At 34.7% G+C, this 13,159-nt stretch overlaps 1 protein-coding gene across 3 annotated transcripts in view; it reads left to right on the top strand.

Moving 5' to 3' along the window:
* The window catches only part of adcy2b (adenylate cyclase 2b (brain)), a 99,628-nt gene that overhangs the window by 83,093 nt on the left and 3,376 nt on the right, over positions 1-13,159 (top strand). For 2 of the 3 annotated variants that reach the window (XM_048201209.1, XM_048201207.1), the window contains exons 10-21: positions 2,291-2,467; positions 2,596-2,639; positions 2,793-2,873; positions 3,348-3,417; positions 3,589-3,686; positions 5,724-5,808; positions 8,145-8,282; positions 9,357-9,458; positions 10,108-10,292; positions 10,940-11,024; positions 12,117-12,275; positions 12,410-12,556. In XM_048201209.1, coding sequence (XP_048057166.1) covers positions 2,291-2,467; positions 2,596-2,639; positions 2,793-2,873; positions 3,348-3,417; positions 3,589-3,686; positions 5,724-5,808; positions 8,145-8,282; positions 9,357-9,458; positions 10,108-10,292; positions 10,940-11,024; positions 12,117-12,275; positions 12,410-12,556 — 1,371 coding nt within the window. The remainder of the gene's footprint in view (positions 1-2,290; positions 2,468-2,595; positions 2,640-2,792; positions 2,874-3,347; positions 3,418-3,588; positions 3,687-5,723; positions 5,809-8,144; positions 8,283-9,356; positions 9,459-10,107; positions 10,293-10,939; positions 11,025-12,116; positions 12,276-12,409; positions 12,557-13,159) is intronic. The other variant, XM_048201208.1, reaches the window with a different exon arrangement.

The raw sequence follows: 13,159 nt of genomic DNA, 5'->3' as shown, positions 1-13,159 counted from the left end.
CTTTTTAATGGGGCAACAAGATATAGATACGAAAGAACAAAATATGCTATTAATAATCTTTCAGTGTGCAAAACCATCATAATATGAAACGCTTCAAAACAGCAGAACAAACCGCTTATGCGCATTCCGGGTGCAGAATGATGCGCTTGAAGCAATATGGAGTTACAACTCACAGTTGCGCTGCGCATTGAAAAGTTCACGGCACAAAGATAACCCCTGTGTATATCTGCAACTAACAGTTTATTGATCGTATGTTTCTTTTCACTTTTAAATACCAGTTATTGTGCGTGTGACGCCAATTCATAATCCTTGTGTTGTGCGATCTAACCTAGCCAGTATAACATCGTTCAGAAACGGCAATAAACTCCAACAAGATGTAACGTTAGTCATTTTATGCAAATCCACAGCCCTTTATCTACATATCAAGTATTATAATGAGAATATATCATATTGGAGAGTTTTACCGTGCTGACTGTCGTTACCGAACGCGACGCGCTGTTTGAGTGCTGAACAGAGAATGATTGACAGCTGCAGCGGAGGGAAGACGAGTTTCCGTGAACTTAAAAGTTAACGATGTACATATTCTTCTGTCCCTCAGATGAAGCTATGGAATGGCTTCATATGACTTTGAATATAGTGCACGAAAACTTAATTGGTGCAACTCTATTTCTTTTGCCCTATGACTCAATTATCAACCAATTATTTAAATATCGCGACAGGCGTACTTTGAGACTGTGGCGGGACAAATTAGAATGTGGCGGGAAACACTGCTGTATGGGAAACACTGCTATATATATATATATATATATATATATACAGTACAGTCCAAGTTTGGAACCACTAAGATTTTTAATGTTTTTAAAAGAAGTTTCGTCTGCTCACCAAGGCTACATTTATTTAATTAAAAATACAGTAAAAAAACAGTAATATTGTGAAATATTATTACAATTTAAAATAACTGTGTACTATTTAAATATATTTGACAAAGTAATTTATTCCTGTGATGCAAAGCTGAATTTTCAGCATCGTTACTCCAGTCTTCAGTGTCACATGATCCTTCAGAAATCATTCTAATATGCTGATTTGCTGCTCAATAAACATTTATGATTATTTTCAATGTTAAAAACAGTTGTGTACTTTTTTTTTCAGGATTCCTTGATGAATAGAAAGTTCAAAAGAACAGCATTTATCTGAAATACAAAGCTTCTGTAGCATTATACACTACCGTTCAAAAGTTTGGGGTCAGTAAGAATTTTTATTTTTATTTTTTTGAAAAGAAATTAAAGAAATTAATACTTTTATTCAGCAATGATGCATTAAATCAATCAAAAGTGGCAGTAAAGACATTTATAATGTTACAAAAGATTAGATTTCAGATAAACACTGTTCTTTTGAACTTTCTATTCATCAAATAATCCTGAAAAAAAAATATTGTACACAAATATTTTGTACAATTGTACACATTAAATGTTTCTTGAGCAGCAGATCAGCATATTAGAATGATTTCTGAAGGATCATGTGACACTGAAGACTGGAGTAATGATGCTGAAAATTCAGCTTTGCCATCACAGGAATAAATTACTTTGTGAAATATATTCAAATAGAAAACAGTTATTTTAAATTGTAATAATATTTCACAATATTACTGTTTTTACTGTATTTTTAATTAAATAAATGTAGCCTTGGTGAGCAGACGAAACTTCTTTTAAAAACATTAAAAATCTTAGTGGTTCCAAACTTTTGGACTGTACTGTGTATATATATATATATATATATATATATATATATATATATATATATATATATATATATATATACAGTAGGCTAAAAATCATTCCAAAGCAGTGTCAAGAATTGAGTTAAACATATTAGTAAAGGAATTTGCCCCATAGCACCCCTTTACGGTTTTCAGACCCCATTTAGAAAACCCCTGTACTATTTACTTCATAATTTCACTAATCATCCCATGTTCCTTTGCGCTATTGGAATCTGAATCATAATTTGAAGCCATATTTTTTTCTTAAAGGATTCAAATAATAATATTTTACAAATATGTTTACAATCAAAAGGACCCAGTTCTAAGACCTTATTTGTATCTTAGCAGATTCTTGGAATGTTCATATTTTATCAGATCATGTAATACATTTGATTAAAAAAATTAAAAAGTATTACAAAACACCCACCACTTCGGTACGTATTCTTGTCTGATTTTTTGGATTTCTGTGCTCTAACACCTCTAGCCTGTAACATATCCATTTAAACTTATACTTTATGTTATGGTGTTACTTAGGCAGAAAAACGGAGTCCCCTGCTACCCACTCGTCTTCGCCCCAGTCTGGATGGAGCCAAGATGAGGGCGTCTGTCCGCATGACACAGTACCTTGAGTCCTGGGGAGCAGCTAAACCATTTGCTAACCTCCACCATCGAGACAGTATGACCAATGAGAATGGCAAGATCAACACACATGTGAGTCAACCTGAGCACATGGAAAGAAAACAGTGATTATGGTTCAATATTTAAATGGTGATCCCAGTCATCAGGACCAGCTAGCTTGTACTTAAAGCACTTAATAGCACTTCTTTTTTTTTTTACAGGACGTGCCATTGGGGCAGTACAACTTTCAGCAAAGGTCTGAAAGGTCTGTTTTTTTACTGTTTATTGCTTTATATAACAAAAAAAAGCACAAATCTAAATTCAAGTGAATAACCTTTCAGAACATTCCCACTGACCTCATTTGCATTTCTATGGTTGTTTGAAGTCTCTCTCCTTTTTCCTCTCCAATCCTTTTCAGAACAAAATCGCAGAAGAAGAGATTTGAAGAGGAGTTGAATGAAAGAATCATTCGCACTATTGATGGCATCAACTCACAGAAGTGAGCGTCCATAATGCTCTGCATCTTGTCCAACTCATGAATTCTCTGCAAAACAACACAAGAAATAGCCAATGATAACAACAATCAAGTCTGACACCACAGTGAAAATCTGGGATTCAAAATATAAATTATACCTGGAAAAAATAGAAGGTTTTGTAAAACTTGTAAAACAAATATGTATTCACAAATTTATTAAATAATTAAATCAAAATAAGTAAAAACATATTTGTTAAATAATTAAAATAAATTATTATTAAATAATTATTTATATTTAATTTAAAAATGCAAAATAGAAACATTTTCGTTAGTGGTCTCAGATTTGGACCCTGATATAACATTTATTTGTCAATTCATTTCACTTTCAGAGCATTTCCTGCATCAATGCCACCAAAGAAGCTATTATAATAGCGATTCACCTTGATAATGAGAATTTAATTGGTATAAATTACCCTATTTATGCTTTCTTTCCACCAGACAGTGGCTGAAGTCAGAGGACATTCAAAGGATATCTCTGTTCTTTCACAATAAGACACTCGAAAAAGAGGTACATCCCTTCTTGATATGTGGTATGTGCCATTGAATGACTAACACTGTAGGTGCTTCATTGTGGAGAGAAAAACACATCAGAATTAGAAGAAGTCAATTAAAACAAAGACGGATAGAAAAAACATAAGAGCTCTGACATTTCATTTCTTTCTTTTTTTTCTTCTAACAGTACAGAACCACGACTCTGCCGGCCTTCAAGTACTACGTCACCTGTGCTTGTCTCATTTTCTTCTGCATCTTTATAGTGCAGGTTTTAGTCTTGCCCAAGTAAGTACCATCTCCACGATATCTTTCAAGTATGTCATTGTCTTTCATGACGCAATTACGCACACAGCCACTGTCTCCCACAGCACTTAGACCTAGTGACACATAATATTATTACAACATCTACACAACTGAGAGAAAATGAGCAATGATATTTAATGGGATGATGGGGACATCAATGCCTGCCTGAAAAAGACAGCCCTGAGCAGACAGTTATAGATTTTTTTTTTTTTTAAAGTCTTGTTTGGAAATTGTCTTCTTTTGTATGAAGTCAGACAGAAAAATCTATGCAAGATGTCACCCTAATTTACTGCTCACGTTGACCGAGAACACATTCAAAAGAGCTGAATGCACAATGCTTTTCTCAAGCTGTGTTCTCACTTCCTGACATTGATTTTATATCACATTGATGGTGATATATGGCACCGCAAAGACTGGAGATAAACGTTTATGTTCCAATATTCAAATAGTCATTGAATTACTGATGCCTGCTTCAAATTCTTAACCCTAAACTTTTTCTTCTATGGACGTGAATGCTACCTTAAAGGGTTAGTTCACCCAAAAATGAAAATAATGTCATTAATTACTCACCCTCATGTCGTTCTACACCCGTAAGACCTTCATTCATCTTCAGAACACAAATTAAGATATTTTTGATGAAATGATGTTTATATTTTTGATGGCTCAGTGAGGCCTCTATTGCCAGCAATGTCACCAAACCTTTCAAGATCCAGAAAGGTACTCAAAACATATTTAAAACAGTTCATGTGAGTACAGTGGCTCTACCTTAATATTATAAAGCAACAAGAATACGTTTTGTGTGCCAAAAAACAAAACAAAATAACAACTTTTCAACAATATCCAATGATGGCCAATTTCAAAACACACCTTCGAATCTTTTGTTTCAAATCAGTGGCTCGGATCGCGTGTCAAACTGCCAAACTTCTGAAATCATGTGACTTTAGAAACAAAAGATTCAAAGCAGTGTTTTGAAATCGGCCATCACTAGATATTGTTAAAAAGTTTGGGAAATTTGGGGGGGGGGGTTTGGCGCACAAAAAGTATTCTCGTCGCTTTATAATATTAAGGTAGAGCCACTGTACTCACATGAACTGTTTTAAAGGATTAGTCCACTTTTAAATACACTTTTCCTGATAAATTTACTCACCCCCATGTCATCCAAGATGTTCATGTCTTTCTTTCGTCAGTCGAAAATAAATTATGGTTTTTGAGGAAAACATTCCAGGATTTTTCTCCTTACAGTGGATTTCAATGGCTACCAACAGATTGAAGGTCAAAATGACAGTTTCAGTGCAGCTTGAAGGGCTTTAAACGATACCAGATGAGTAATAAGGGTCTTATCTAGTGAATCGATCGGTCATTTTCGAAAAAAATACAACCGTTTATGCTTTATAAACAAAATATCGCATTGAACGTACTTTCCGCTTCCGCATTCTTCATAACGCTTCCGCTGAATGTTCTACGCCTTCCCTATTCTACTTACGGAACGAACGCGGCGCCAGTTTCGTTTTTTTCAGTAACTTGAATAGGGAAGGCGTAGGACATTCAGCGTAAGCGTTATGAAGAATGCGGAAGCGGAAAGTACATTCAAGGTGATATTTTGTTTTAAGTACGTTCAAGGCGATATGATGCCTTAGCAATTAACGGAAATAAGTTTAAGTACTAAAATGACAACAACTAAGTCTGAAATAAATTAAAGCTATATAGAAATATGTTTTAAAGCACATAACAGAATAGCAATGCACTAAAAACAACTTATAACACCTTATTAACCTCATACCAACCAAACGCAACACCGTAGCAGTTTTGCACAGTCAAGCACTACCAAAAATCCTGTTTCATATAAAAATTTAGCATTATTCAAACATGCCGAGCAACGATTCTTATCACTATAAGCTGCATTACATCTATTTCTTCTCTTTTCATATCAGAGAATGCATAAAGATTGGATGTTTGTGTGTGCACAGGTGATGTGTACTTATACTTTGAAGTATTGCTGATGATTTTTGTCTCTCACAGAACCACCATCCTTGGAGTATCATTTGGAATGGCTTTCCTTTTGCTCGCCTTAATCCTCGGCATTTGTTTTGCTGGTCACATACTGGTAAGTGGTAAATATAGAAGCAAATATAAAGTAGCTTTCTGTAAGAGTGAATGAAGCAGATTGGCTTGTTTCGTTTAGTCTGTTCAGTTGGAGACTCATTCATTTTCCATGGAGGAAATAACCGTATACTGAAATGTCATTTACTAAGTCGAGTTTCCTTCACATTTGAGACCCTCATCTTGTTAGAGAAAATGCCATACCGGGAGGAAAAAACACCATATCAAAACAAGACTGAAATTTTCCTTGTTTTAGCCTGAGGAACAACACTCTTTTTCTGCTCTTAGAGTGTGTTATCTATAATCAAATTATGAGTTCCTATGGACCTGCAGTACATAAATGTCTTAAGTAAATGTCACCTGTATGTCTCTCTATTTTCTTTCTCCTGCTTTTTCTTCCTTAATATATTATAAAAGCTTAGAGTGAAATGACTTATTCAACATTCATGTTGTGGTCATATTCCACCCCATAATCAATAAGAAATTATGTTTTCTTAAATTAAGCCTGTTTTTATGACCATTAGGGTTTATTATATTTCAAGTAAATTCTCATTACAGATTGTATGATACATATATATAATAGAAATATTATTGAAATTGTATTTATACAGTACCTTTCAAACATGCGTTTTTTTAAAAGAAAGTAAGACTTTTATTCAGCAAGGGTTTATTACTGTGATCATTTCACATAAATGCTGTTCTTTTGAACTTTTTATTCATCAAAGAATCCTGAAAAAAGGTATATCATTTTCTTTCCACAAAAATATTAATTAGCGTAACTGTTTTAAACATTGATAATAAATGTTTCTTGAGCACCAAATCAGCATATTAGAATGATTTCTGAGGAATCATGTGACACTGAAGACTGAAATAATGACTGCTGAAAATTCAGCTTTGCCATCAGAGTAATAAATTACATTTAAAAATATATTAACAAAGAAGAGTTATTTAAATTGTAATCATATTTCACAGTCTTACTGTTTTAATGTGTTTTTGATCAACTAAACTCTTACCAAAATCTTACCAACCCCAAATCCCAAACCCAAAGTTTTATTTGTGATTAAATTATTATTATTTCTAATTTAAAATCAATGGATTATAGTGTTTCTTACTGTGTTGCTTTAATGAGAATCTAATGAGAACCAGCTTTGGGAATACTGAGGGAAAACATGCTCTTTAGAATTAGGGGTCATAATGCAAAAATGTCACAATGCCGAAAATATTATTGGTCTTAAAAAAAGGGGTGACCTTGACGTGTGAGATTCAACCTCATACACTCCATGGAATTCCAACTATAATCAAAGTAACCTGTTTTAGTGTGTATTGAGGCATCAAAGTTATATTGTGTTATACTGTGTGTGTCATGAGTGTCTAGATTTCTTTCTCAGTTTTTTCCCCCATTTATCTGATGTGAGAGTTCACACAGTCCTATTTTCAGCCCACAGATTCACAAATACGAAAGAGGTTAAGGTTATCCGATAGAAGTGCGCTGTTTAAATATTGAATCCATTTTTTGTTTTTTTTTTTGTATAGGTGATGTTACTAACAAATGATTGACTAGCGAGATGGTTTTATCATTTTTTGTTTAGCTCTTCTACCTCTTTACTCCTTTTAGTTTTAAGCCTGAAGTGTTTTTGCGCACGGTCTAGGTTAAGTGTTTTGTAAAGTGATGTACAAGGTCAGTTTTACAAACATATCTCAATTTCTTCAAGGCTGTGAAGTCTTGTTTCAGATAAAAATGTGTTCACTTCGTTCTTCATTCCATTTTAGTTTTGCTTGAAGACATAGTTTACTCAAAAATTCTAGAAATTCTCTAATTATTTACTCACCCTCCTTCCAAAGCCTGTATACCGTTTTCTCTGTGCATATTGCAAGCATATTGGTCACATTTAGCCTTCACGTCTCTTTTAAAAGTGAGTGAATCCTATCCTACCAGTTAGCAGCATGCTAAGATACAAAGCTGAAGACTAATTGAAAACACAAACAAAGGGAAAAGTTGTCTTAGCCAGTAGAATTGCTTTTGGGTCCAAGGGGGTTTGGACTCTTCAGGGGAATAGGATCTACACCATCTATGTTTCAGGAGGGAAGTAGTCCTTAGGGAAATTATGGAAGTAAAATGGATTGTGAATGGCATTTCATGTTGACTTCAACTCAAAGTTGATATGGATGCCCCCTTTTATTATTATATTCACTCACTCTGAAGTTATGTTTATTAATGTGCCTCTGACTTATGGGGCACAATCATAACCTTGAGCATTTGGAATAGAAGCAGATATGCTAATGACGTTGGTGGGAGTTAAAGCTTGTTTTTGTCTTTTGTTTTTTCTCTTGTTGCCGTAGCAATGGGTCAAAGCAGCTTCCTGCACAATGCCCTGGCTCCTCAGCTCATCTAAAGTCATCACCAACAAGCCCTGGATACGACTTGCACTCACCATGGCAACCACTGCACTTATCCTAGTCATGGCCGTATTCAACATGGTGAGCATCACTACTGCCCAATACCTGGTCTATCTGCTAGATTGGACTGCTTTTTAAAATGACTGACATTTATTATTTTCACACATTATTTTTCATTATGACCATGTTCAATAAGAAAAATATTCCCTGCTTGCTTGTCAATATCAGCCTGCTGGCTTTGTGGCTTGGTAATTTAGGGCACTCTTTAGAAATAATGGTAATATTAAAAATCTTCCTCTTGCCTAGTCTTTTAAACATCTTGTGCGAAAAGTGCAACATAAGGACCAGCTATAGTTACATTCTTGGTTAAATATTACGCAACTTTCATTTCTTGGGTACATAATCTTGTTTGCATACATATTCAGTATTTACAAAATATATCACATTATGCATTCATTTAGACAGTTGGTTGATAAATCAGTCACCAGTTTTTGACCCAGTTGGAGGGCTTTAGCTATGGATTCAGTTGAGATTCACAGCACAGGCAGAGTAGATTAAGCGTCATCTGACTGTATAAATTCATCATTGCCTCACTGTACTGGGGCTCGGGTCCAGTATGGATCTAATGATGTTATCTGTGAGCTCAAGTGACTGGTTTTCAGTGGGAAAAGAAACCCAAGAGTAATGTGACTGAATACTTGGGATTTTTAAGGTTTCACACATATAAGATCAAATGTTAAGCTGCTCATCTGGGCTTGTTAAAGCATTGATATCTTGTTATATAGCAGTGACATTCATGCATTTTTAATTCGAAGAATGTTTTCGGCCACTGAATTTAAGTGTTTGTTTGTCACATACACCACAGATTAACGTGCTTTAAACATTTAAGCATCTTTTCAGTTAAATCCTGCACCAACTAGACAAAAACTGTATCCATAGAAGCTTTTACTCTGCCAAAGTTGGCAATTTTTCATCTTCTCTGCTTTTCCCATCTGCTTGCAGCTCATTGGTTTTTGTTGAATTTTGAAAAGTGTCATGAACTTCTATGAAACATATTTGTTACACAATGCAACAGATGTGTTTTGCTAAGAGTGGTGGTGTCTTTCTGCTGAAATGCTCTAAAATTTGTTTTTTCTCCATCTGTTGGGTTTTAAGTTCTTCTTAGACGAAGATACAATGGTAGCACCGACTTCTCTCAACAATTCCAACAGCAGTATGGATGGTCCATATGGTCAGACCACTAAGTTCTACTTGCCAGTAAGTTGCAAAAAAACTTATCTCATGCCTTTTGCCCACAAATCTCAGTAATTAGCTTCTCAGAAAAAAAAAATGTGTTTACTGAATAACCTTTTATTTACAGTCCCACATGAAAAAACAAATATTGTAAATCCTTTGCTGAGATGTGGGTTTCAAAATAAAAAGTTCTCAGTGTCTTTGACATACTTGTGATGAATCATGAGAAGCCAATTAGTCTCACTCTTGTGTCACTATATAATAAGTCACTTTATACTGTGCATGATTATGTATGGCCACTCTGTAATGATATTTCACAGCTGAAAAATATACTGGAAAAAAATTGTTATGAGAACTATATGAAGTGTTTATATGAAATTACATCCTCGGGCATTTTCCTAGAATGTTACATTGGTTAGGAAATAAGAATCTTGGTCTTTATAATCCTTTTTTTTTTTTTTTCAGCTTTTCTTAGGATCATCCATTTTTTGTAATATTTCAGGAGACATATGATATTTATGAATATATTTATGTTTGTTTAAATAGTGTTCCACTATTAAATTCTTAGCATTTAAATATTGAAAGTTCATAGAGATTACATACAGATTGTTACATAGAGATCCTGATGAATGTACAGATGTGAATCTAACTGGCTCTGTCTCTGCCCCGGCAGTATTTTATCTACAGCTGCATTCTGGGATTGATCTCATGCTCCGTGTTCCTGAGGATAAACTATGAGCTGAAGATGATAATTATGCTTGCCGCTGTAGTGGGTTATAATATCATCATTCTCCAGACACACGCCTCCATACTGGATGATTACAGCACCGCCCTCTACAGTACCCAGCAACCGAACCGGTACTTGATTCCCATATACTCCCATATACAATGGCCCCAAAAAGTTCTCAGAAAAAAATTCTAGCGTCATTTATTTGTAGATGCCACATGGTTTAATATTTATTTAATATTTATTTATCTAATAATATCTAATGTAGTGGCATTTCTGAAGTGTCTGTTAAGTGTTCATTTACTTTTAGGAGGCACTGCACACACACACACACAGAATGAAGGAATAAGGAATTGTGCCACAGATAGATTTGTGAACTGTGGTGGCAATTTTTTTCCAGAAGGACTCTCAATATCTCCAGGGATTATAAGTGACAGGTGCTGCTGCTGAGATGGCAGGCTTTATGTGGATTAGTCTTTTTTGGATGACTGTGAAGGATGAGAAACATTTGAAAGGAAAAAAATGTATTTCTGTCATGTTTATTGTTCTTTCTTTGTTTCTTTTATTGATTTTTCCTATTCATGCTGTCATATGAATGGAGTAAGATTAAGCAATTGGTCAAATAGGCAGCTGCCATTAAACATTATGACATTATGAATCTGAATAGACCAACAAAGTGTTGCTACGAAGTCTGTGTCCTACTCTACACACAATAGTTTTGCCTCTTTTGTGTCTTCTTTGACCTTTACATTTTATATTTCTGTCTGTTCCCCCTCAGGCCAGGTGTTCTTAAAGATTTGAAGACCATGGGCTCTGTGTCATTGTTCATTTTCTTCGTCACTTTGCTTGTGCTGGCGAGGCAGGTGAGTCTCTCTCGTTATCATACAATCTCTTTGTTTTTGAGAAGTTCATCTAAAGAGATGAGTTATTTGTAATGAGATCCAGTGATCCACATATAACAAAATAATTGAATTTATATAAATAATATAACAACTCACTTTAATTTAAGCTTCACATTTCTGCTTTTTAAGCCTCCAGAATGCTTCCATAGACTTCCTTTGTAAGTGCATCGTTAACTTGTACAGTATGTAACATAACTTTCTTTTAATTAATCAAGGTCATTCAACAGTTATCCAATGACAATAGATATTAGCCTAATCTTGAAACATCAGACGTCAACTCGTCAGCCTAAGATGCGTTTTTTTTTTTCATTTTATGATTAAGCTCAAAGTATTGTGGCAGTACAAATGCATTATCAATTTCCATGGCTTCAGTTATTATCAGCTCTCATCAGCATCTGGCTGTACAATAGCATAAAGCTTCCCTTCAAAAAGCTTTTAATAAATACCACTATAAGATTTTTTATTTTTTTTTTCATAGCACAATAATGAAAAGTATTGTATGTTTTCAGTCTGAATTGAAGCCTTTTCAAAATCTCTGCAGGTTAGCTGTCAGTCAGACTTCATTTTTTCAGTGTGTGCTTTTAATTCTGTTTCGAGAGACTGTTTATCCCTAGATAATAGGTCTGTCTGATGAACTCTGTATTTGAAATGTGCAGTTAGGTGAATTCATTTATAAGTAATGCGGAGTTCGGGCTGATCAGGTGATAGGTTAGCCGGGGACAAATTTTTTTTTTTTTTCTCCAAAGCAATGAAAAATAAGCAAAAGCAAATATAGACTCAGTGAGAGTGACTATCAGTGCATACCTAATGCCTTTCAAGGTGCCATTTGATTCAAGAAATCTGTGGTGAATGTCTGCTGATACACAAAGCAGCAACTCAGAGAAAATTGAAGCAATTTTTCATGATAGCGACCCTTTGTGCAAGAAAAATCCATAAATATATAAGATGAAATGTCCTTGTGTGCATATGATTATGCTTTCTTTGTCATCTTGAAAGCCATATACGGTGATCAGATGTGTACCATCTCTTTACCTCTGTGTCCTCTTGTAACAGAATGAATATTACTGTAGGTTAGACTTCCTTTGGAGGAACAAGTTTAAGAAGGAGTGTGAGGAGATTGAAACCATGGAGAACCTGAACCGGGTGCTTTTGGAGAACGTTCTACCTGCCCATGTGGCGGAACATTTCCTGGGGCGTAACTGGAAGAATGAGGTGAGTGGCGTTCAAACGACTTGAATTTTCCAAATATATTAACTTTTCATATAATATAATATCATATATAATAAATGGTTCATTAGTGATATTCATCACCAATTATATATTTTTGAATGCTGTATTTTTGATAGGACCTCTACCATCAGTCATACGATCTGGTGTGTGTGATGTTCGCGTCCATCCCAGACTTCAAGGAATTTTACACAGAATCTGACGTTAATAAGGAGGGGTTGGAGTGTCTCAGGCTCCTCAATGAGATTATAGCAGATTTTGATGAGGTACACTCTCAGGCACATCCATATTTTGATTTCAGTTTCATAGGCACTGTGCAAAGTTAAACTTACAGTAAGTATTTGTGAATATAATGCCACCTGTGATAACTGATCCTTCCCTAAGTCCTGCCTTAAAAACAGTACTGACATCCTGCCAGACAAACAGTTGATCTTATGTAATGTACACCTACTTGTGTTTGGATAGTTTTAAACAGAATATTTCAGAAATTATCTAAAAATAACACATTACAGTGTTAAAACACTAAAACTTTGACTGAGAAAAATTCTGCCTTAGAAAAAAAATGGTCATTTTGGTATCATCAGGTTCAGATAAATCCACCTGTAAATGGCACATAAAAACAAAATGAACTGTGGCTGCTTTACATGATGGTTAGACAGTCTATTCCAGTTTAAGTGGGCGGTTCTTGGCTAGAGTAAGCTGAAAATGGATCACACTGGTCAAAAGTCTGGCTTTTGAGATAAGAGCAATAATATAATACTTTAATACCAGAACAAGTGCTAATTCTAAAGCTTTACATAGTAACAGTAACTAAGGAGGCGGGTTTTAACAGCGGATCAAATAATGGCCACAAAGTTTTACCTATATGA

This window comes from Megalobrama amblycephala, linkage group LG9, assembly GCF_018812025.1.
Source record: "Megalobrama amblycephala isolate DHTTF-2021 linkage group LG9, ASM1881202v1, whole genome shotgun sequence".
NCBI lineage: Eukaryota > Metazoa > Chordata > Actinopteri > Cypriniformes > Xenocyprididae > Megalobrama > Megalobrama amblycephala.
The sequence above is the reverse complement of the archived record's forward strand: the minus strand, read 5'-3'. Positions and strand labels throughout refer to the sequence as shown.